Genomic DNA, 25899 nt, shown 5'->3' on the forward strand with positions numbered 1-25899 from the left:
TGTGTGTAATGAAAATAATTTGTTACAATTTTATTTTGTATATTTTACTTTCTTTTTATTCTGTACAATTTACTATGCTGTATAAATTTCTAAAAATATATTGTTAACTTAGTAATATTAACTGTCAAAGGAAAAAATATTGATTTTAGCAATAATTTTAAATTAATTAGATAATTGTAAATATCAGTTTAATCAAAAATATTTAAATTCTAATTAAAAAGTTGGAGAGAAAAGTAAAATTCTGGATATTTATTATTTTAACTAACTAGTTAATCTGTAAACAAATTCTTATAAAATGTACCAAATGTTATGACTAATACATGCATTTATATGCATTTAGTATGCATATAAAAATGCCTGAAATATTTATTATGCAAGTTAAAAATGCAATAATTTTACACCGAAATTTGAAAAGCATACAAATTTTATTTTATCTGCAAGGAAATTGTATTAACTTCTGTTACATCATACATTTTAGGTGGAAAGAGATAAACACAAGACAATAGATGAAACAAGGGATTTGAAATTTAAGTTACAAAATACACATTATTATAACGTTTCACATAGGATGTGTGCAGTCGAATCAATTAGAAATAAAATTTTATAACTTTCTATGCCATCTAATCAACCATTATTGAATTTATATCTATATTTGCAATTGTTTACACAAGAGTCAAGGTAGAACAAACAGAAAAAGTGAACTGGCCAATCAGCCTTTGGTGGCACAGTTACTTATTTTCATTTTTTGTGTGTGTGTGTGTGTGTGTGTGTGTGTCAATTTGACTTTTAAAATGTATCTTTTGCTTGTTTTATATAAGTCATTGAAAAAGAAGTTAAATATTAAAATATGAAATGATGAATATTCACATGATGATCTGCAAATAGGGGATAGACAACAACAAAACTATTTCATTTTTGTTCCTTCTAAATTATAAGTTACCTTTATTATCCTGTTGTTTACTGACAAGGGTGTTTAAGCTAATTATAGTTATTCAGGAATAAAACATATATTTTATAATAATTTATTACATATAAAAGTTGATAAATATACATCATCAGTAGTTTGTGTATACATTGTTTGAAAAATAGCACCTGCAGTCAGTAAATAAGCTCTTAAAGTTTATAAAGTTTATATCTGCAAAATATGTGGTAAAAAACTATAAATGCATATTTAATTTGCATTATTGAATAGCTGTAATTTTATCCACTTGGATACTCTGTTTATATCGAGGCATTTATAGCACATTATAGCATTTAAGAAAAAATACATGCTCATGCATACATCTGGTTGTTAGTTATGACTAATGTCTGGATTTTTGGGTGCATTTTTAGAATGGATTGGGTGCTTGTTTTGGTGCTTTTAAATTCTGTATTATTAAGACAAAAACCAACAAGAAGTACTATATTTACAAACTACATAGTTGTTTATTGCAATTTACACAAGGATGAGCATTATATAAGTAAATATAAAATATAAAACATGGCTGACAGTATTACATTTAATTATTTTACACTTAATTGTATAAACAAATATAAAATTGCAACGTTTAACAAAGATAAAATACTTTGCTTCTGTTATTCATCTGTTGTTTGCTCCAGTTGACAGTCAACAATTTCACAAGCATGGAGGTGACCCTTCTTTTGTGGCTACTGCCTCTGCAATAGAATGCAAATATGGTAAAAAACGTCCTCTGGTGCTATCACTATCTTCACATAAAATACACATTTAAGTAAATATAAAATATAAAACATGGCCGACGTTATTACATTTAATTATTTTACACTTAATTATATAAACAAATATAAAATTGCAATGTTTTATACCATATTTGCATTTTATTGCAGAGGCAGTAGGTAGGTCATCTTCATGCTTGTGAAATTGTTGACTGTCAACTGGAGTGAACAATGGATGAATAATGGAAGCAAAGTATTTTATCTTTGTTAAATGTTGCAATTTTATATTTGTCTGTACAATTAAGTGTAAAATAATTAAATGAGCATTGTAATTTACAACAGTAACCATTTCAATGTTCTTAAAATTGAAATTTTTTTGTTTGGAGGATAGAATGTCTTTATATAGGGAAAAAGATCTTTCTATAATACATCGACCAAGACTAAAAGGGCATGTTTCATTTTGATTCAGAATTCTACTTCAGTACAATCCAAAATATTTTTCAAATCAGGATTATTTGATAAACTAGATCTGAGTTTGTCTAGGGAAAAGCCGTCCAGTACATCGAAGCACCTCACTTACAAAATTCCACTGATCCCACATTTTAAGAGAGTAAGCTAATTATCGTAGTTTTTTCCTCAGCATACATGATATGGTTTTTTTTCTCTGAAGTGAATGAATAAAAACTACCAGAATAAAAAAGATAATTGTCAACATATTCTTTAAAAATGTAAAAAAGGGGGAAGCTGGCTGCAAATTAATTAGTTTGAGTGCTAGTCACTGTTTTGGAGGCAGGTTTGCATTTTGGGTGCTAAACAATTTGGCAATGAGTGAGCCTACTGCACTAAAATAGACATAGTTTGTCTGTTTACACTCTGCTCCTTTCAAAAACTGAGTCCATATTTTTGGGTGCAGCACCCAAAAATATGGACACTAGTTGTGACCCACTTGTATAGACAGCCAGATGGCCAAGTGGTCTAGGTGGCAGCCTACTGGGGAATCTGGGATTGAATCTGGATGGGTTGAAAAATCCTCAGGAATTTTTTGAGGGTGGTCTGACCAGATGTGTCAGGTTCCATCCTCACCACCTAGCTGCCCCATTGTGGGCCTGATTGAACCAATAATGGGCTTGCTAAAAGAGGTCCTCTTAGTGCCAATAGGGTGGAAAGAGTTTAAAAAATAACCACTTGTATAAGTAGAAGTTTGAATGCTTATTAAATAGATGTGCAGATATATTAAGTAAATATTTCATGTTGCAATGCTCTTTTGGTGGAAAATTCATAAAGAACAAGTGCAGTATTTGACTGATTATTATAAATGAACATAATAAGCAGACTTTACTACATACCATAACTGTATAAACTGTGTTATTTCTAACATTAATTTTATACCTACTCTAGGGAAGGAATGGTACATCAGTAGTGTTTCCAGACTTTCTTCATCCAAATATTACTGATTATTGGACTAAACAATTTAAACATCTTTATTCACAAGTAGAAATTGATGGAGTATTGATTGTAAATTTCCTTTTTTTCATATATATGTTTTTTTTTAATAAACTTGAATTTTATATTAAACATAAGTCTTTTTAGGATATGAATGAACCAACTAATTACCATAATGGAAAAAATGAATGTCCAAATACAAGTTATGAATATCCTTCCTACATGCCACATAATCTGAAATCCTTACATTCTTACACACTATGCATGAGTTCTAAACATCATAATGCAATGCATTATAATGTGCATAACATGTATGGATTTATGGAAGCTATTGTTACCAATGGGTCAGTTGTGAAATATTTAAACTTTGAATTTCTCAATTTTTTAGTGAAATAAACATATGAAAATAAATACTTTTGCCTTTCAGAGCATTAGTAACAGTTTCAAAGAAGAAACCTTTTATCATTTCACGTTCGTCATTTCCTGGTTTAGGCCATTATGCAGGAGTTTTGGATGACAATAGTTTTTCCTGGAATGATATACGATTATCTGTATCTTGTAAGATTTAATCTAATGTTAATGTTAAATAATTAGAAAACATTAATTAAGTTAAAATATTGTGATGTGTAGTATGCTTTCAAATGAAATACAGGGTGTCTGTAGTTACTGTGCGGTGGAAATATGAGTGAAGTTTTACGTCTGATATTGCAGTTTCTCCTACAGTGAATGCTGGAAATAACCTCCAGAGGCCCCAAAATCCAGGGGAGTGAGGTTCAGAGACCTAGCAAGCCAAATTCCATGGAAGATTATTATAATTGTCATAGAATGCTTTCAAAAAGTATAGTTCAAAAACCAGAACATCTGAGTGCAAGCAGTAATGCCATCTACTGAAAATTGGAAATGTGATATATACAACTGAAAGGTCTCATATACAATGCCATGCATATAACTTTAATGTCATTACAAATTTCTCACTGCACTGTAATTTTTTGGACACCGTGTATTATTAACAGCAGAATAAACTCTCCTAGAAGGTCATTAAAAATTTTCATTTTTTGCTTATTTTTATTTATTTTTATCATAAATAATAATTATAATTTTAATTATTTTAGCAATTTTGAGTTTTAACATGTTTGGCATTCCAATGGTTGGGACAAATATATGTGGTCTTGTCAGAAATGCTGATGTTGATTTGTATAGCAGGTGGATGGCTTTGGAATCTTTCTATCCATTTTTTATAAGATGTAATTTAGACAAATATAATGTAAGTATTTAAACTTTAATTTTTAATTTAAAAATATTGAATATCTTTTAGTACATTAACTATAAATTTAATTAAATTCATACAGGAACAAGATTCTGATGCTTTACATTCTCAAGTAGTTTCTGCTATTAAAGAAACTGTCATGACTCGTTATTTCTTTCTGCCGTATCTGTATACTTTATTCCGTAAAAGTTATCGACTTGGTAATGCTGTTGCAAGGCCATTATTTTTTGAGTAAGTATTTTTTTATAAACTTAATGTTATTAATACTGTATTTCAATTGATTAAACTCTGGAGAATTAAAAATAAACTCTTTAAACACAAAGTTAAAACATGTATACTCCTCGGGGTTTATTACATTGCAACAGGAGATGAGTGGGAAAAGTTGAAAGAAAGAAATAAACTTTACATTTTTCAAGTCATCAAAACATTTTATTGACTGTGTGTATTTATGGGTTACAGCTACAACATTTGAAATAATTACTGTTTTCATAGTTAACTTGATTCAGCATCTTCCAATTTGGTTAGGACAAAATATTAACCATCTTCTGATTTGGTTGTTATATTGTCATTCTTGTCAGTGAAGTCAAGATCTTGATTATAGTCTTCTGGTTCAAATTCATCCATCTGTTTCCAACTTGAGTTTTCCTAATTACCCTTCAACCACTTTGAAGTTAATTACAATTTTAATATAATAGCATATCCAGTGTTCTAAATAAAGCCACATGAGCATGGCCCTCTGTAGTGGGCTGTGCTCATTGGCTTTATTATTCAGGGACATTTTATTAATGCGAGATGATTCAGGAACAAAGTAATGGTCATTACTTTGTTCCTGAATCATCTCGCATTTTCCCACCCACCAAAGAGAGACTTTACCAATTGCACTGTATATTACATTATAAAAAATTTTGATAATCTAATCCTAAATATGTATTGTTGTGTTACATATCCTTTGAATATTCAGAATATATATCATCCTCCTTAATTTGGTCCCTTTTTTCAATCAATAGAAGAGAAAGATCATTTAATTACAACAATAATTAAATTTCAAAAATATTTTCTCTAAGCACATCTTTATATCTACAAATAATAAGTTCTAATAGAACAAATTTTGATTATTACTGTATCTTTTGAATAATATCTCCTAATATTAAAAATTTTAAATCAGACTTTCCAAAATAGAAACATTTTGATGTCCTATTGATTGCAGAAACAAAATAAATTTGCATTTCCATAGCAAAAATAACTAAATTTTACTTGACAACTCGATACTATAATGATACATCCAGAAATAAATGCTTAGTTCAGGATACCAGAAACATTTTTATCTCTAGTTTTTAAGAATTAAAATACTTAAAATTGTTATCTATAGTTGTTGAACTAAATGTGTGTTTCTAAAAAATTCAATCTTACATAACAGTTTACTAAATCTTCTAGGAAGTAATATTTTGATTTACAATTCTAATAAAATTTGTTTTATTTGCCAAATTGGGCTATTTCTCCAGATTACCAGATTAAATTGGGCTCTTTCTCTGTGATTAATTCATTTCTAAATACAGTAATTTGTCACTAGAGGCAGATGTTAGTGCCATCTCTTATTAAATTTAATAATTATAAATAATTAGAATATTCCAGAAGAAAAGAATTGGCTCAGAGTGGGACTTGAACCTGCAACTCCCAGTTTCCATGCAGATGTGTTTGTTATGCTACCTGAGCCTTCAGACCAATCTCCTCTTCCAGAAATATTTAATTATGATATAACCATCCTCAGTTACTAATGGCACCGACTGGGGATGCCTTCAGTATCTTTGTCCTATAACCACCTACTTACGGCACTTGGCCAACCATTGCTCAACTGTGGTATATCCGGTTGTTTGGAATATTACTAATATATTGGATTTTGAGATGTTTGTATTTGTTGAATTGAATTGTAATACAGTGATGTCTGAGCCCAACATTTTCAGTGTTTAATGTGTGACTACTAATTTTTTGTAATGATGTGACAACATAAACAATTTAATTTTGTAAATCAAAGTTGCCATATATTTGAGTAGCTTCATTGTAGTTCCTTTTAGTTGGTTACAATAATAATTGTTATTGAGTTTATTACTTTGTAATAGAGAATGTTAAAAGAAAAAAACTGGAGTTAAAACTCCAAGGCTAATTTGGACTTAATTACATCATCACATCAAGTGATTTCAACAGATTTTGGCAGTATTTTGAAATTTGATTATGAAGATATTTATTCTATCATTAATTACAGCCAAATGGTGTATTGTCATTTATTTGCTAAATATACCTGAAAATATAAATCTGTCTTCATAGGTAATACCAGGATAACAGAATTTTTATCCAAATGATTTGAAAATTGCAGTAACTAACGTCATTATCTATTATTGGGAAATATAACCCATTGATTAATACATTTTGTTAATGTGCTCTAATTTGATATATAATTTAGTTTCTTGTCATTTTAAAACAAATCTCCATATTTGAATGTATGTATTATAAACATAACTTCAAATTGCAATAGTCTAATGTTAGTGTTTATCCATTAATTAAACTTTAGTTTCTTGTACCATTGTTTGGCCAGCTTCAGCTCAGTGACATTCAAAATGAATGCATGGTGCAGGACACAACATATTCTGTGTTCATTCTGAAGGTTATTGTGAGCCAAAGTTGGTCAGAAATGTTTCTCCATGAATTAAACTTAAATTAGTTTCTTTATGAGAAAAAAATAATACTAACTTGAAAATGTATAAAATGATATCAAGCTTCACAGAAATTTCTAATAATTTTTGCAGGTATACTACTGATAGAAACACTTATTTCATAGATGATCAGTTTCTCTGGGGAGAATCTTTGATGATCATTCCTGTCCTTAATCCAGTAAGTTAAATTTTTTATTTCGTATAACTAACAAATGAAATTTTTAATTAATCTTCTCCAATTTTAGAATAAATCAAAAGTAAATGCATATTTTCCTCGAGACACTTGGTATGATTTTCATACGAGCAAAATATATAATAACACCGGTACTCGTGTTATTTTACATGTTCCTCTCGGCACTGTAAAATTAACTATACGTGGTGGTTATATTATTCCTGGTCAAATTCCTGCCAATACAACACTGGAAAGGTGCAATTTATTCAAATAAACTCACTCAGCAAAATGCAAAACACAATACACCACCTTAAGTTGCTGAGAAATTTATTAAAAAACACAACTAATGTTTGACCAATAGATTTGGCTGAAAACATTAGTTGTGTTTTTTAATAAAATTCTCAGCAACTTAAGGTGTTGTGTTGTGGTGCAATTTATTTTTTTAAACAAATATCTTTACCTACGAAATTTTAAAATTTAATATTTATTATTTCAGTCGCTTAAATCCTTTTTATCTGATTGTTGCTTTAAATAGTTCAAAAATGGCAATTGGAGATCTTTATTGGGACGATGGAGAATCAATTCGTACGTATTCCTTTATTGATTGCTTAGATGTATTGGAATTTAGTTTAATGTATTAATAAATTTGTATTTATTTTTGCAGAATCTGAATATAATTATATATCGTTCAAAGCAAAAAGTGTATGTATATTTTTCAAAGTGTATGATTTATGTATTTTATAATTTATTTCATATTAAAGAAAATTTATTTAAATATTTATAGAACACACTCACTATGAATCCAGTTTTAATAAAATATAAAAATATGCCAAAGTTAGGATATGTTAAAGTATTAGGATGTGAAGACTGGCCAAAATCTGTTAATGCCAATTCAGTTCCTGCTTCATTTGATTACTACATGGATGAAAAGGTAATTAAGGAAGGATGTGCAGACAAACAACAATGGGAATTTATAGGTCTACAAGTTCTTAAAATTACAGCCTAACAAATTCTTTAATCTCAAGAACTGAGCTATAAAGTTACTTGGCAGCTTCATTGCCTTGTTTCCATATCTGGTCTCTGCCTTCATCTATATAAGAACTTCTGATGCAAACCAGAAGTTACATCATTTTAATTCAAAAATTTTCCCGAAAGGAGTTAATGACCGGCATGACTCTGTTGCTGTCTAACAGGATAGGTATGATGTATTTTACAGGGGCAAGACACTACTAATTTGAGATTGAGAGAATATATTTTAAATTTAATTAATTAAAAATTGCAGCCCGCCATTGTGATGATGTCACAATAAATATTTGCTCATTTTTAAAGATCTTTAGATTTATGATAATACAGTAGAGTCTCGAAAACTCGGCCTAATGTGGACCGAAGGGTGGCCGAGTTTGTGAAAATGTCGGGTTATCGGGAATGGGGTTAAAAAAAATAAGTATGAGTGTTTCCTCAGAAAATAATGTACTGTACTTGTATGTATTGCTTACTTGAGAATACAGCAGAGAATAAACTGCCCAAATACCCTTAAAAAAAGGAAAAGTACGTCCTATATGAAGGCATAGAGCCTTTACTACATGAAAATGAAAATTAATGAATACACTGTGTACAGTAATTTACCTGATCAGACAGACCTCAGAAAAATACTTTAAGAGGTATAAAGCTGTCTATAATGAAAATTAATTAACTAAGGATTTTTTTGCCCTGCCAAGGATTGGCCGAGTTATTTGGACTGCCGGGTTATCGAGTGCCAAGTTTTCGAGACTCTACTGTATTGATAAAAACAAATTATAAATTTTTTAGTTTTTAAGCTGTAGAAATTTGCCTTATTGAAAAACTAATCATTTTAAGAAATATACAGGGTCTTTAAAGTACCAGTTTGAAATGGCCATAAAAGGAAAACTACTGGACAAAATGTTATGAAACTTGATAATAGTTTATAGGAAGTCATGGAATTTTATTTTCTGCTAAAAAAAATAGTTCAAAAACTCACCACCAGTGGGAAATGGCACTGTATGCAATATTGTTAAATGAAATAAGACATAAAGACATTGGTTGAAAACAAAAATGAGGCATTTTTCAATTCTGCCAAATTGTTCATTTTCGTTTTTAATCAATGACTTCATGTCTTATTTCATTTAACAGTATTGCATACAGTGTCATTTCCCCGCTGGTGGAAAGTTTTTGAACTATTTTTTTTGAGGGGTAATAAAATCTCATGACTTCCTGTAAACTATTACCGACTTCCATAACATTTTGTCCTGTAGTTTTAAATGGCCATAAAAGAAAAAGTGGAACTTAAACCCAGTAACAAAAATAATAACTCCAAATGCATTTAAAATACAGAGTCTTTAATTATCATTAGTATATCCAGTTTTTGCAGTAATATTATTTGCATGATGATAGTACATTGTATTATCACAAATAGTATACATGTTTTTGATTAAGTGCAGTTCTGTCTAATACATAAGGATTAAATATAATACTATTAAGACAGTACATAATTAAAACGACAATTGATTTAATAAGAAATGATAATACAAGGCATCCAAAATTTTTTTTTTGCGCAAACTCTAAGGCATTTGCCCAGCTCTTCCCAAGAAAACAAACAAGATTCCAATCTTAAAATTTCGTTAAACGGGCATGATTAGTTTTAAGAAACTATCTCTATATGTATTACGAACAAATGGAAAATTAAAATAGACAAAAGAAAGGGTACCTATACTCGGTTGATTCCTTTTTTTTCAGAGATGATTACTTTCGATGATTCTCAGTGAAATTTTTTTCTTTTTGGGAGGTTAAAGTGTCTGCTTTGATTCCCATGAAAGTATACATTATCAGCAATTAAGAATCCAGAGGCTTCAGTTAAGTCCTTTGCTTCAATTATGATCAATCTCTGCTCTCCTCTCCACTGTCTCCTCCAGTTTGAAAATCATTACTTCTCCCCTTTAGGCCTTTAGGTATTCCACTGAACAGTTGAGAACATCAATCATCAACCTAGTGAAGTAGGAATGAGGACAAGAAGTTTCTGGAAAATACAAGAATCGAGGACAGAAGCTAAACATCTAAATATTCAACTTAAAATTATAGCTTACAGCACACTAACACATCAATTGAGCAGGTTTGATATCATGCTACATTTAATGGAAAACTTGAGTAAAGATTCTTTGACACCATACAATAATTCAACATTAATCCACACTCAAGTTTTATCAAATTATTGCAAATGGCTGGATTACCAACTTTACTACTTTACTATACCACTTGATCTTTGTTTTCTTTCTTTAATCTTTTTATCTCAGAGAACTAAGAGCATCTTTTCTTTGAGGCTCCCCTCTGTTTAGAAATATGAACAGTCCATCTAGAATAGCATTTTTATAAAAGGAATTCAGTTCCTATGGTTGTAAAGGATGTAAGACAATATCAAAATTTAAATATTTAAGAATCCAGGATAAAATAAGTTTTTTAAAAGTAATAGTACTTTAATTTTAGAGAATGTATTGTAGCACTTGTTGCAATTGAGCTAACTTGGCTTAGAAAACAGAAAACATTCCTTGTTTTCTAGTCCAGATTTTGGTCAACATCAAATGGAACAATGGACAAATATCATTCATTAGTTTAACTTCTAGTCTATTCTGCAAATATATGAGTTTTCTGTTGATAATGGAACTTGGATCCACCTTGGGACTAGGAAAACGACAATCCAAACAAAAAGACCAAACGTGTATGTCTTTAATGCTGGGCTATCTAAATACAGTTTAAATGTTGCTTGTGAAAAATGGAGAATAGATAGATAATTGCTAAGTTTATTACCTTTTGGTTTATGAAATGAACTTTGATTAATAGCATATGTAAGCTATGTTCTACAGGTATATTGTTTTTGTATGTCTAAAATGTGTTTATTTTCTTACAGGTTCTCATAATTTCAAATTTGACATTGTCACTGTTAGAGAGTAATTCAATCAGCTGGATATTTTGAAAGAAACTGAAGTTGTAATATTATGTAAATATGGTTTCATATTTGTCATTATTTTATAAAAGCTGTAAAAAATAATATATAAAATTGAAACAAACTTAGGAACATCTTAATGACTTTACAAGGATTATAAATATTGATTTTGAACAAAAATTTTAATTTGTGAGCAAAAATAATTGCTAGTATTTTTACAAGATGGAATGTAACAGAGCTTAATCTTTTTTGTAAATTTCATCAATGATTGAAAATTATTTTTGAACAGAATAAATTGTTTTATAATTGGAATATTATTTACATGACAATTGCTTATTATGAGTAACCTATATTAGGACAATTTGCAAGGAATATAGCATGTCTGAAAATCATTCTGTAAGCAGAGAGAATTTGCAACAACCTAATACTGTGTTTTATATAGTGTAAGATTCATAAAAAAGAAATTATGAATTTGAAAACAGTGTATGGCCACCAGACAGATAACTTGACATAATTCATTTAAATCATACTAAATAATAAATTCTGGTTATACCACACAGAATGAAATAAAATATCACTATAGTTATAACTGTAATGTGTGTTGAATTCATTTTAAAGCAAATTAGTTAAGATTATTATCTGTATTTCTTTGTTCTAGAACAAATTTTGGAATCTAGGTAAATTGGCTTGATCTCTAAATTTGTCCATTAAGCCAATTTACTTAGATTCCACAATAAGAATGCGAGCTTAATAATTTCCAGTTTATTACTGCCAAAAAATGCTGAAAGTGAAAGCAAAAATTATCAATATCCATTGGTACTTTTTGCTTTCCTTTGTTTCATTGCATAGAAATATATATTTCAAATTAGCTAAATTTTCTATATGGACATCATTACAGCTATCTTTTTTAAAGTGACTCATGCTGATTTTATTGATTCCAGAAACTGCCTTAGATCTGTGCTGGATTAAAGTTTCCCTACAAATAAGTTTTCTGTATAAAAGTACTCTTCAAACTGATGATATTCTTCCAATTACAATAACTTCATTTTGTTGAAGGATGTTTGCAATTAATCGTTATCCTTTATAAACATCCTTATTTCACCTACAGAAAAGTTTTTCTAAAAGAATAACTCTATATTAGATTAGTTAGAATATTTTCTTAAAATTGTTTAATAACTTTATACTTACGGTTTCAGATAAATAAAATTTTAACTTCATTTGGATTCAAGAGAGAGAGTTTTGGGAGAAAAATTCTCAAAACCTAGACAGATGTAAAAACACAATTGTTATATTTATAAACTAAGCATAGAAATTTGTAAAAGGTCTTTTTACTGTTACAATTAAATACAGTAATTCACTCATTGACAAAGCTACACATCAAGTAGGAGTTAGCTCTTCATATATTTCATCATTATTAACCTAGAGTGTGGGGCTAAACATGTAAGAGTGATACCATCAATTTTTTTTTGTAGAACAATTCCTGAGAAACCCTATGTGTAGCCAATAATTATCTTGCTGGAAAGTGGATGTTGTGACTTTACATTCAGGAAATTCTGAAACAAAATACATTGATATCAATGTCCCTCCCACATTGTCTACATGTGAGATGGCACCCTGGATTGTGTCAGCAGTATGGGGAAAATGCACTCATCAGTTGTTCTCCATACAGTAGTCCATTTCCAAATATCTTTAGCAATGAATTCCAGTTTCAAGCATGGAATACTATGTATAGTACTATAGAAAAGGCACTGCCAGTTCAAAGTTGGGATGCCAATAGCAAGACCTAGAGTGATCACCATGCATTCTAATTTACTTCTACTAGTAGCATTTTTTCTTTTACTCTTTTTCCTCTTGGCACTATAACATTTTTCTTCTAGACCAACCATGAAGTTGTTTGCCTGTATTCAATTCCTGATTCTCAGAGCCATAGGCCATTGCATGGAGGCAACAGGATTCCACCTATCTCTGGATTGTGGACAAAGATACTTGTGTTTGTCTTACAAATGAAGAGAATAGATGCAAATGTCACTCTCCCCCTTTTTAAGACTCAGAAAAATGCAAAAAACTATTTATTGTTGACACACATTATAACAATTTTTTTTAATGATATATCTTCTTTGTTGGCATAGAAACCACTTGCACACAGCCTCAAAGTTAAATCCTAGTTTTCCCTCCTCTACAAACTTATATGGAGAATGTTAGTTATGAACCAAAATTGTTAACATAATCAAAAACAACAAGAACCAAGAAAAATGATTTTTGGTGTTTATTTTATTGGAGGGATGATAATGTTAAGATTCAAACTGCACACAATCTTTATTAATTACACTAGTTCATCCATTGTACACTATATTTCAATTGTTAAACACTAAATACCAAAACATTAAAAACAAAGTAGCTAGAAAATTGTGAGCATTATTACAGCAGACACATCAACAGAACGAGCAGTCAATCCCATGATGCTTTGTTACGTGCCAAGGGTTCTCTGATTGGTTGAATTGGAGAATGAATTTTGCTGCAAAACAGCTGTTGGATAATTGATGTATGCTTCAAAACGTGATTTTCAACAATTTTTCCACTCTAAAAATGTGTGTGTAGGGCGACAACACTATTACAGTCTTATTTGCCTTTACAAGACGAATATGGTAATGTGTGAATAATTCAATGCAGTAGAGTCCCGAAAACTCTGCCTAATGTGGACCGAAGGGTGGCCGAGTTTATGAAAATGCCAGGTTATCGGGAATGGGGGTTAAAAAAGAATAAGTACGAGTGTTTCCTCAAAATACTGTACTGTACTTGTATGTATTCTTTGCTTGAGAATACAACAGAGAATAAACTGCCCAAATACCGTTAAACAAAGGAAAAGTATGTACTGTACTTTATGAAGGCATAAAGCCTTTACTACATGAAAATGAAAATTAATGAATACACAGTGTACAGTAATTTACCTGATAAGTCAGACCCCAGAAAAATACTTTGAGGCATAAAGCTGTCTATAATGAAAATTAACTAGGGGTTTTTTCGGCCTGCCAAGGTGTGGCCGAGTTATCCGACCTGCCAGGTTATCGAGTGCCGAGTTTCCGGGACTCTACTGTACTGCCAAAAATTTGATAATGTGACTTTTGCATCTATACCCTTCAAACATCCATTATCCCAACATCTGTTCATGGTCCAGATTATGGACAAGTAATGAAACGACTACCTTACCTGATGTCATAGCTTTTCTCAAACTTCAGTTTTGCATAATATCTGTCATTTGAAGACTTAAAATCTTCAGCATGCTGGGGTGCAGTCAATCATAATTGAAATCAATTTACTACAGAACTCTGATATGTACCAGACAGAATTGTATGAAGTCAACAAGATTATTTTTGTCAATGGGTATAAATTTTGCAAAACAGAATAAATGTAATAATGTGAGAACAGTATAAAAAGATTCAATTGTATTCTTTTAAGACATTTTAAGTTTATGGCACTGATACATATTGATGGGGAATTTATAGAAAATTAGAACGCTTACTGCTAATAGGATATGAATTTAAAGTTATGCATGACAATTTTACACTTGGATTTTACAATGTTCAGTATATTACAGTAAATGTGTGGAAAAACAATTGTCCAGTAAACTTTATTAATAATTAGAAGCATAATTACCTGATTATATTTGTTATATTGAAATGAGACCACTACACCATTGGCAAGAATTGATTTCGGTTTCCTTTCACATCCTAATACCTTAACAGTTTCTAATTTTGGCATCTTATCATAACCTTTCATTACTGGGATGGTTTTCAAATAATTCTGTAAATTTATTAAATTCTAAAATTTATAATATATAAAAATTATTTTTTATCTTTTATAAATATAAAAAATATATTTTTTTTAAACTTACATTATATGCTTTAAATTCAATAATGTTATACTTGCTACTTTCTAACGAATCTGGGAATAAAATTCACATTTCAAAATGCACGTTTATTCTAATTCATAAAATCTGTACAATTACCTAAAGAATCTCCATCGTCCCAGAAGAGTTCACCTTCCGCCATTTTTGAATCATTGAGAGCAACGATTAAGAAGAAACCATTCAAACGACTAAGTAAAAATTAAAATTTCTATTAAATCAAGATGTAATATTGAATCTTTCAATTATTTTAATTGCTATAATGAATTTTTCATGATGTATGAGACATTCCATAAAAAATACTCATGCTGTTTAGTTTAACAGACGTGAGAAGTTTATAATAGTTTCATTTAAAAGGTACAAATGCAGCAATTAATCAGGTTGTTGGGATCCTAGAGCCATGGAACTGAAGTCCTCCAAAAATTTTAGGAATATCTCAATCTTTCATTTGTTGCAGCAATCTTATCCATAAAAATAGTGCATATTAACTTCTGAAGTATTTAAACTCAAGTTTTCAAGAAAAATGGTGATGATCCCACCATTCTTAAAGCAATTAAAAATATATTTGAAACTTGATTTTATGAATGTTTGCATAATAAGAAATTAAAACGTAGAGAAAGCTCACCTTTTAGTTGTGGTATCCGATGGAAATTGAGCGGGTAGAATAAACCCGCCCCGAATTGCCAAATGTACTCTATCTATTGGTACATGTATGAGGATATTACTACCCCTCTCAACGTACATTTTTCCAGTATAGTAGTCATACCAAGTATCGTTTGGGAAATACCCATTTACATTAGAGACATTCTATGATGATAAGAACAATTAAGTATGTATTTGATAAGGACACTCAAAAATTTAACTTACCGGATATAAAATGGGTATTATCATTAATGATCTTCCCCACAGGAACTGCTCGTCAATTGCAAAAGTCTTAGGATCAGTTGGATATCTAAAATATTACAATTATCAATTGAAACTGCTGTTGTGTAGGTAAGTGATAACATTACTTACTCGAAAAATAATGGTCTAACCACGGGATCTCCGTACACGTGACTCTTATAAAACAAGGTGTAAAGAAACGGTAATAGAAAATATCGTGTAGTAAGCGATTGTTTAGCGGCAGCAGTTACTTGAGGTCCGAGTATCACCGGATCTTGCTCCTGAAAAACTTAGCAGATGCTGAAATTGTGGATTTAATTTTATTTCAAAAACTTACAATGGTATCATTAGAGTTGTGATTTCTAGAAAACGGGTAGAAAGCTCCTAAAGCAGACCATCGACTGCAAAGTTCTATGGTGGTGTTTTCTTCGAAACCACAAATATCAGCTCCGGCCATCGATACGCCGAACATGTTGAAATTTAAAATATCTAAAATAAGAACATGCATGGTAACAGAGGGATATGATTTGCTCCAGGATATGCCATTGATTATAAATAATAAACTTTGTCGTCTTACACGGTATCGACCATCTCATATCGTCCCACGTAGACAAAATGTCTCCATTCCAGTTCCCAGAATAATGGCCTAATCCTGCAAAAGAGGCTCTCGATATTACGAATGGACGTTTATTCAGAAGGGTTTTCAATAATCTGTAAAAATTTCGATTATTTTTACTATTTCAATTAACTATTAATTTACGAATTAACGAAAACCTTACTTATTAGTTATTATAGCCTCGTTAAAGGCATAAACGCTATGGATATTATAATGTATGCTTTCGTGGTGTTTAGAACTCATGCAAAGAGTGTGCGTATGCAAAGGCTCGACGCCACCCGGAACGTATTGTGGAAAATCGTAAGTTGTATTTGGGCATCCATTACCTTGTCCATCCAGAAAGTTTGCCGGTTCGTTCATATCCTGAAAATCAATAAGACAATAGATCTAATTACATCACTAGCAAAATTACATACATAAAAAAAAAATTGAATGCTGCAACACATACAATCCAAGCACCGTCAAATTTTATTTCTGAATAAAATCTTTCGAATTGCTTACTCCAATACTTAGATGCATTTGGATGAGTAAAATCTGGATAAACTGTAGTAACTTCGTTCCAAACCTAAAATTGCAATCAATTTATAAAATTCAAATTATTCATGTATATTTATAACTTTAATAGCATAACAATGAAATGTTTGCCTTTCCAACAAAAATGTCTCCAGTGATGTTTTTGACGAAAACATCCATTTCTATGCCATCATCATAAGGAGGATATGTTCCCTGTTCTTCACAATTACTAATACCGGGATCCTTATTTTAAACAATAAATAAATAAATAGATTCTATATTTAATTTAATTCGATTATACTTACCACTATAGGAATGAAATGCATTCCANTAAATTTAATTAAATTCATACAGGAACAAGATTCTGATGCTTTACATTCTCAAGTAGTTTCTGCTATTAAAGAAACTGTCATGACTCGTTATTTCTTTCTGCCGTATCTGTATACTTTATTCCGTAAAAGTTATCGACTTGGTAATGCTGTTGCAAGGCCATTATTTTTTGAGTAAGTATTTTTTTATAAACTTAATGTTATTAATACTGTATTTCAATTGATTAAACTCTGGAGAATTAAAAATAAACTCTTTAAACACGAAGTTAAAACATGTATACTCCTCGGGGTTTATTACATTGCAACAGGAGATGAGTGGGAAAAATTGAAAGAAAGAAATAAACTTTACATTTTTCAAGTCATCAAAACATTTTATTGACTGTGTATATTTATGGGTTACAGCTACAACATTTGAAATAATTACTGTTTTCATAGTTAACTTGATTCAGCATCTTCCAATTTGGTTAGGACAAAATATTAACCATCTTCTGATTTGGTTGTTATATTGTCATTCTTGTCAGTGAAGTCAAGATCTTGATTATAGTCTTCTGGTTCAAATTCATCCATCTGTTTCCAACTTGAGTTTTCCTAATTACCCTTCAACCACTTTGAAGTTAATTACAATTTTAATATAATAGCATATCCAGTGTTCTAAATAAAGCCACATGAGCATGGCCCTCTGTAGTGGGCCATGCTCATTGGCTTTATTATTCAGGGACATTTTATTAATGCGAGATGATTCAGGAACAAAGTAATGGTCATTACTTTGTTCCTGAATCATCTCGCATTTTCCCACCCACCAAAGAGAGACTTTACCAATTGCGCTGTATATTACGTTATAAAAAATTTTGATAATCTAATCCTAAATATGTATTGTTGTGTTACATATCCTTTGAATATTCAGAATATATATTATCCTCCTTAATTTAGTCCATTTTTTTCAATCAATAGAAGAGAAAGATCATTTAATTACAACAATAATTAAATTTCAAAAATATTTTCTCTAAGCACATCTTTATATCTACAAATAATAAGTTCTAATAGAACAAATTTTGATTATTACTGTATCTTTTGAATAATATCTCCTAATATTAAAAATTTTAAATCAGACTTTCCAAAATAGAAACATTTTGATGTCCTATTGATTGCAGAAACAAAATAAATTTGCATTTCCATAGCAAAAATAACTAAATTTTACTTGACAACTCGATACTATAATGATACATCCAGAAATAAATGCTTAGTTCAGGATACCAGAAACATTTTTATCTCTAGTTTTTAAGAATTAAAATACTTAAAATTGTTATCTATAGTTGTTGAACTAAATGTGTGTTTCTAAAAAATTCAATCTTACATAACAGTTTACTAAATCTTCTAGGAAGTAATATTTTGATTTACAATTCTAATAAAATTTGTTTTATTTGCCAAATTGGGCTATTTCTCCAGATTACCAGATTAAATTGGGCTCTTTCTCTGTGATTAATTCATTTCTAAATACAGTAATTTGTCACTAGAGGCAGATGTTAGTGCCATCTCTTATTAAATTTAATAATTATAAATAATTAGAATATTCCAGAAGAAAAGAATTGGCTCAGAGTGGGACTTGAACCTGCAACTCCCAGTTTCCATGCAGATGTGTTTCTGTTATGCTACCTGAGCCTTCAGACCAATCTCCTCTTCCAGAAATATTTAATTATGATATAACCATCCTCAGTTACTAATGGCACCGACTGGGGATGCCTTCAGTATCTTTGTCCTATAACCACCTACTTACGGCACTTGGCCAACCATTGCTCAACTGTGGTATATCCGGTTGTTTGGAATATTACTAATATATTGGATTTTGAGATGTTTGTATTTGTTGAATTGAATTGTAATACAGTGATGTCTGAGCCCAACATTTTCAGTGTTTAATGTGTGACTACTAATTTTTTGTAATGATGTGACAACATAAACAATTTAATTTTGTAAATCAAAGTTGCCATATATTTGAGTAGCTTCATTGTAGTTCCTTTTAGTTGGTTACAATAATAATTGTTATTGAGTTTATTACTTTGTAATAGAGAATGTTAAAAGAAAAAAACTGGAGTTAAAACTCCAAGGCTAATTTGGACTTAATTACATCATCACATCAAGTGATTTCAACAGATTTTGGCAGTATTTTGAAATTTGATTATGAAGATATTTATTCTATCATTAATTACAGCCAAATGGTGTATTGTCATTTAAGTTATTTGCTAAATATACCTGAAAATATAAATCTGTCTTCATAGGTAATACCAGGATAACAGAATTTTTATCCAAATGATTTGAAAATTGCAGTAACTAACGTCATTATCTATTATTGGGAAATATAACCCATTGATTAATACATTTTGTTAATGTGCTCTAATTTGATATATAATTTAGTTTCTTGTCATTTTAAAACAAATCTCCATATTTGAATGTATGTATTATAAACATAACTTCAAATTGCAATAGTCTAATGTTAGTGTTTATCCATTAATTAAACTTTAGTTTCTTGTACCATTGTTTGGCCAGCTTCAGCTCAGTGACATTCAAAATGAATGCATGGTGCAGGACACAACATATTCTGTGTTCATTCTGAAGGTTATTGTGAGCCAAAGTTGGTCAGAAATGTTTCTCCATGAATTAAACTTAAATTAGTTTCTTTATGAGAAAAAAATAATACTAACTTGAAAATGTATAAAATGATATCAAGCTTCACAGAAATTTCTAATAATTTTTGCAGGTATACTACTGATAGAAACACTTATTTCATAGATGATCAGTTTCTCTGGGGAGAATCTTTGATGATCATTCCTGTCCTTAATCCAGTAAGTTAAATTTTTTATTTCGTATAACTAACAAATGAAATTTTTAATTAATCTTCTCCATTTTTAGAATAAATCAAAAGTAAATGCATATTTTCCTCGAGACACTTGGTATGATTTTCATACGAGCAAAATATATAATAACACCGGTACTCGTGTTATTTTACATGTTCCTCTCGGCACTGTAAAATTAACTATACGTGGTGGTTATATTATTCCTGGTCAAATTCCTGCCAATACAACACTGGAAAGGTGCAATTTATTCAAATAAACTCACTCAGCAAAATGCAAAACACAATACACCACCTTAAGTTGCTGAGAAATTTATTAAAAAACACAACTAATGTTTGACCAATAGATTTGGCTGAAAACATTAGTTGTGTTTTTTAATAAAATTCTCAGCAACTTAAGGTGTTGTGTTGTGGTGCAATTTATTTTTTTAAACAAATATCTTTACCTACGAAATTTTAAAATTTAATATTTATTATTTCAGTCGCTTAAATCCTTTTTATCTGATTGTTGCTTTAAATAGTTCAAAAATGGCAATTGGAGATCTTTATTGGGACGATGGAGAATCAATTCGTACGAATTCCTTTATTGATTGCTTAGATGTATTGGAATTTAGTTTAATGTATTAATAAATTTGTATTTATTTTTGCAGAATCTGAATATAATTATATATCGTTCAAAGCAAAAAGTGTATGTATATTTTTCAAAGTGTATGATTTATGTATTTTATAATTTATTTCATATTAAAGAAAATTTATTTAAATATTTATAGAACACACTCACTATGAATCCAGTTTTAATAAAATATAAAAATATGCCAAAGTTAGGATATGTTAAAGTATTAGGATGTGAAGACTGGCCAAAATCTGTTAATGCCAATTCAGTTCCTGCTTCATTTGATTACTACATGGATGAAAAGGTAATTAAGGAAGGATGTGCAGACAAACAACAATGGGAATTTATAGGTCTACAAGTTCTTAAAATTACAGCCTAACAAATTCTTTAATCTCAAGAACTGAGCTATAAAGTTACTTGGCAGCTTCATTACCTTGTTTCCATATCTGGTCTCTGCCTTCATCTATATAAGAACTTCTGATGCAAACCAGAAGTTACATCATTTTAATTCAAAAATTTTCCCGAAAGGAGTTAATGACCGGCATGACTCTGTTGCTGTCTAACAGGATAGGTATGATGTATTTTACAGGGGCAAGACACTACTAATTTGAGATTGAGAGAATATATTTTAAATTTAATTAATTAAAAATTGCAGCCCGCCATTGTGATGATGTCACAATAAATATTTGCTCATTTTTAAAGATCTTTAGATTTATGATAATACAGTAGAGTCTCGAAAACTCGGCCTAATGTGGACCGAAGGGTGGCCGAGTTTGTGAAAATGTCGGGTTATCGGGAATGGGGTTAAAAAAAATAAGTATGAGTGTTTCCTCAGAAAATAATGTACTGTACTTGTATGTATTGCTTACTTGAGAATACAGCAGAGAATAAACTGCCCAAATACCCTTAAAAAAAGGAAAAGTACGTCCTATATGAAGGCATAGAGCCTTTACTACATGAAAATGAAAATTAATGAATACACTGTGTACAGTAATTTACCTGATCAGACAGACCTCAGAAAAATACTTTAAGAGGTATAAAGCTGTCTATAATGAAAATTAATTAACTAAGGATTTTTTTGCCCTGCCAAGGATTGGCCGAGTTATTTGGACTGCCGGGTTATCGAGTGCCAAGTTTTCGAGACTCTACTGTATTGATAAAAACAAATTATAAATTTTTTAGTTTTTAAGCTGTAGAAATTTGCCTTATTGAAAAACTAATCATTTTAAGAAATATACAGGGTCTTTAAAGTACCAGTTTGAAATGGCCATAAAAGGAAAACTACTGGACAAAATGTTATGAAACTTGATAATAGTTTATAGGAAGTCATGGAATTTTATTTTCTGCTAAAAAAAATAGTTCAAAAACTCACCACCAGTGGGAAATGGCACTGTATGCAATATTGTTAAATGAAATAAGACATAAAGACATTGGTTGAAAACAAAAATGAGGCATTTTTCAATTCTGCCAAATTGTTCATTTTCGTTTTTAATCAATGACTTCATGTCTTATTTCATTTAACAGTATTGCATACAGTGTCATTTCCCCGCTGGTGGAAAGTTTTTGAACTATTTTTTTTGAGGGGTAATAAAATCTCATGACTTCCTGTAAACTATTACCGACTTCCATAACATTTTGTCCTGTAGTTTTAAATGGCCATAAAAGAAAAAGTGGAACTTAAACCCAGTAACAAAAATAATAACTCCAAATGCATTTAAAATACAGAGTCTTTAATTATCATTAGTATATCCAGTTTTTGCAGTAATATTATTTGCATGATGATAGTACATTGTATTATCACAAATAGTATACATGTTTTTGATTAAGTGCAGTTCTGTCTAATACATAAGGATTAAATATAATACTATTAAGACAGTACATAATTAAAACAACAATTGATTTAATAAGAAATGATAATACAAGGCATCCAAAATTTTTTTTTTGCGCAAACTCTAAGGCATTTGCCCAGCTCTTCCCAAGAAAACAAACAAGATTCCAATCTTAAAATTTCGTTAAACGGGCATGATTAGTTTTAAGAAACTATCTCTATATGTATTACGAACAAATGGAAAATTAAAATAGACAAAAGAAAGGGTACCTATACTCGGTTGATTCCTTTTTTTTCAGAGATGATTACTTTCGATGATTCTCAGTGAAATTTTTTTCTTTTTGGGAGGTTAAAGTGTCTGCTTTGATTCCCATGAAAGTATACATTATCAGCAATTAAGAATCCAGAGGCTTCAGTTAAGTCCTTTGCTTCAATTATGATCAATCTCTGCTCTCCTCTCCACTGTCTCCTCCAGTTTGAAAATCATTACTTCTCCCCTTTAGGCCTTTAGGTATTTTCTCTCCCACTGAACAGTTGAGAACATCAATCATCAACCTAGTGAAGTAGGAATGAGGACAAGAAGTTTCTGGAAAATACAAGAATCGAGGACAGAAGCTAAACATCTAAATATTCAACTTAAAATTATAGCTTACAGCACACTAACACATCAATTGAGCAGGTTTGATATCATGCTACATTTAATGGAAAACTTGAGTAAAGATTCTTTGACACCATACAATAATTCAACATTAATCCACACTCAAGTTTTATCAAATTATTGCAAATGGCTGGATTACCAACTTTACTACTTTACTATACCACTTGATCTTTGTTTTCTTTCTTTAATCTTTTTATCTCAGAGAACTAAGAGCATCTTTTCTTTGAGGCTCCCCTCTGTTTAGAAATATGAACAGTCCATCTAGAATAGCATTTTTATAAAAGGAATTCAGTTCCTATGGTTGTAAAGGATGTAAGACAATATCAAAATTTAAATATTTAAGAATCCAGGATAAAATAAGTTTTTTAAAAGTAATAGTACTTTAATTTTAGAGAATGTATTGTAGCACTTGTTGCAATTGAGCTAACTTGGCTTAGAAAACAGAAAACATTCCTTGTTTTCTAGTCCAGATTTTGGTCAACATCAAATGGAACAATGGACAAATATCATTCATTAGTTTAACTTCTAGTCTATTCTGCAAATATATGAGTTTTCTGTTGATAATGGAACTTGGATCCACCTTGGGACTAGGAAAACGACAATCCAAACAAAAAGACCAAACGTGTATGTCTTTAATGCTGGGCTATCTAAATACAGTTTAAATGTTGCTTGTGAAAAATGGAGAATAGATAGATAATTGCTAAGTTTATTACCTTTTGGTTTATAAAATGAACTTTGATTAATAGCATATGTAAGCTATGTTCTACAGGTATATTGTTTTTGTATGTCTAAAATGTGTTTATTTTCTTACAGGTTCTCATAATTTCAAATTTGACATTGTCACTGTTAGAGAGTAATTCAATCAGCTGGATATTTTGAAAGAAACTGAAGTTGTAATATTATGTAAATATGGTTTCATATTTGTCATTATTTTATAAAAGCTGTAAAAAATAATATATAAAATTGAAACAAACTTAGGAACATCTTAATGACTTTACAAGGATTATAAATATTGATTTTGAACAAAAATTTTAATTTGTGAGCAAAAATAATTGCTAGTATTTTTACAAGATGGAATGTAACAGAGCTTAATCTTTTTTGTAAATTTCATCAATGATTGAAAATTATTTTTGAACAGAATAAATTGTTTTATAATTGGAATATTATTTACATGACAATTGCTTATTATGAGTAACCTATATTAGGACAATTTGCAAGGAATATAGCATGTCTGAAAATCATTCTGTAAGCAGAGAGAATTTGCAACAACCTAATACTGTGTTTTATATAGTGTAAGATTCATAAAAAAGAAATTATGAATTTGAAAACAGTGTATGGCCACCAGACAGATAACTTGACATAATTCATTTAAATCATACTAAATAATAAATTCTGGTTATACCACACAGAATGAAATAAAATATCACTATAGTTATAACTGTAATGTGTGTTGAATTCATTTTAAAGCAAATTAGTTAAGATTATTATCTGTATTTCTTTGTTCTAGAACAAATTTTGGAATCTAGGTAAATTGGCTTGATCTCTAAATTTGTCCATTAAGCCAATTTACTTAGATTCCACAATAAGAATGCGAGCTTAATAATTTCCAGTTTATTACTGCCAAAAAATGCTGAAAGTGAAAGCAAAAATTATCAATATCCATTGGTACTTTTTGCTTTCCTTTGTTTCATTGCATAGAAATATATATTTCAAATTAGCTAAATTCTCTATATGGACATCATTACAGCTATCTTTTTTAAAGTGACTCATGCTGATTTTATTGATTCCAGAAACTGCCTTAGATCTGTGCTGGATTAAAGTTTCCCTACAAATAAGTTTTCTGTATAAAAGTACTCTTCAAACTGATGATATTCTTCCAATTACAATAACTTCATTTTGTTGAAGGATGTTTGCAATTAATCGTTATCCTTTATAAACATCCTTATTTCACCTACAGAAAAGTTTTTCTAAAAGAATAACTCTATATTAGATTAGTTAGAATATTTTCTTAAAATTGTTTAATAACTTTATACTTACGGTTTCAGATAAATAAAATTTTAACTTCATTTGGATTCAAGAGAGAGAGTTTTGGGAGAAAAATTCTCAAAACCTAGACAGATGTAAAAACACAATTGTTATATTTATAAACTAAGCATAGAAATTTGTAAAAGGTCTTTTTACTGTTACAATTAAATACAGTAATTCACTCATTGACAAAGCTACACATCAAGTAGGAGTTAGCTCTTCATATATTTCATCATTATTAACCTAGAGTGTGGGGCTAAACATGTAAGAGTGATACCATCAATTTTTTTTTGTAGAACAATTCCTGAGAAACCCTATGTGTAGCCAATAATTATCTTGCTGGAAAGTGGATGTTGTGACTTTACATTCAGGAAATTCTGAAACAAAATACATTGATATCAATGTCCCTCCCACATTGTCTACATGTGAGATGGCACCCTGGATTGTGTCAGCAGTATGGGGAAAAT

At 30.0% G+C, this 25899-nt stretch overlaps 3 protein-coding genes across 5 annotated transcripts in view; 2 read left to right on the forward strand and 1 right to left on the reverse strand.

The window, feature by feature from the left end:
• The window catches only part of LOC111636296 (lysosomal alpha-glucosidase-like), a 30601-nt gene extending 19257 nt beyond the window's left edge, over positions 1-11344 (forward strand). For both annotated transcript variants that reach the window (XM_023381512.1, XM_023381513.1), the window contains exons 9-19: positions 3073-3189; positions 3265-3461; positions 3545-3675; positions 4230-4381; positions 4467-4615; positions 7186-7270; positions 7338-7519; positions 7761-7849; positions 7929-7966; positions 8049-8195; positions 11184-11344. In XM_023381512.1, coding sequence (XP_023237280.1) covers positions 3073-3189; positions 3265-3461; positions 3545-3675; positions 4230-4381; positions 4467-4615; positions 7186-7270; positions 7338-7519; positions 7761-7849; positions 7929-7966; positions 8049-8195; positions 11184-11249 — 1353 coding nt within the window. In that variant the 3' untranslated portion in view covers positions 11250-11344. The remainder of the gene's footprint in view (positions 1-3072; positions 3190-3264; positions 3462-3544; positions 3676-4229; positions 4382-4466; positions 4616-7185; positions 7271-7337; positions 7520-7760; positions 7850-7928; positions 7967-8048; positions 8196-11183) is intronic.
• Positions 11345-12144: 800 nt separating this feature from the next.
• Positions 12145-17458, reverse strand: LOC111636297 (lysosomal alpha-glucosidase-like). 2 transcript variants are annotated; one of them, XM_023381515.1, is made up of 14 exons: positions 17440-17458; positions 17267-17377; positions 17070-17186; positions 16785-16984; positions 16583-16716; positions 16343-16494; positions 16138-16286; positions 15991-16075; positions 15749-15930; positions 15226-15314; positions 15112-15161; positions 14874-15020; positions 12408-12480; positions 12145-12337 (listed from the first exon to the last, which is right to left on the reverse strand). In XM_023381515.1, the coding sequence occupies exons 2-13, from the start codon at positions 17312-17314 to the stop codon at positions 12412-12414; spliced, it is 1422 nt and encodes a 473-aa protein (XP_023237283.1). In that variant the 5' UTR covers positions 17315-17377; positions 17440-17458; the 3' UTR covers positions 12145-12337; positions 12408-12411. The 2 variants fall into 2 exon arrangements, with proteins under 2 accessions (XP_023237283.1, XP_023237282.1); XM_023381514.1 differs by lacking the exons at positions 12145-12337; positions 12408-12480 and having other exon boundaries at positions 14310-15020.
• On the forward strand, positions 17450-25308 carry LOC111636301 (lysosomal alpha-glucosidase-like). Its single transcript, XM_023381518.1, has 7 exons — positions 17450-17637; positions 20216-20300; positions 20368-20549; positions 20791-20879; positions 20959-20996; positions 21079-21225; positions 24221-25308. The coding sequence occupies exons 1-7, from the start codon at positions 17450-17452 to the stop codon at positions 24284-24286; spliced, it is 795 nt and encodes a 264-aa protein (XP_023237286.1). The 3' UTR covers positions 24287-25308.
• Positions 25309-25899: the final 591 nt, after the last annotated feature.

Source organism: Centruroides sculpturatus, unplaced genomic scaffold (genome assembly GCF_000671375.1).
Source record: "Centruroides sculpturatus isolate CEXI.00-Female unplaced genomic scaffold, Cexi_2.0 scaffold936, whole genome shotgun sequence".
Taxonomy (NCBI): domain Eukaryota; kingdom Metazoa; phylum Arthropoda; class Arachnida; order Scorpiones; family Buthidae; genus Centruroides; species Centruroides sculpturatus.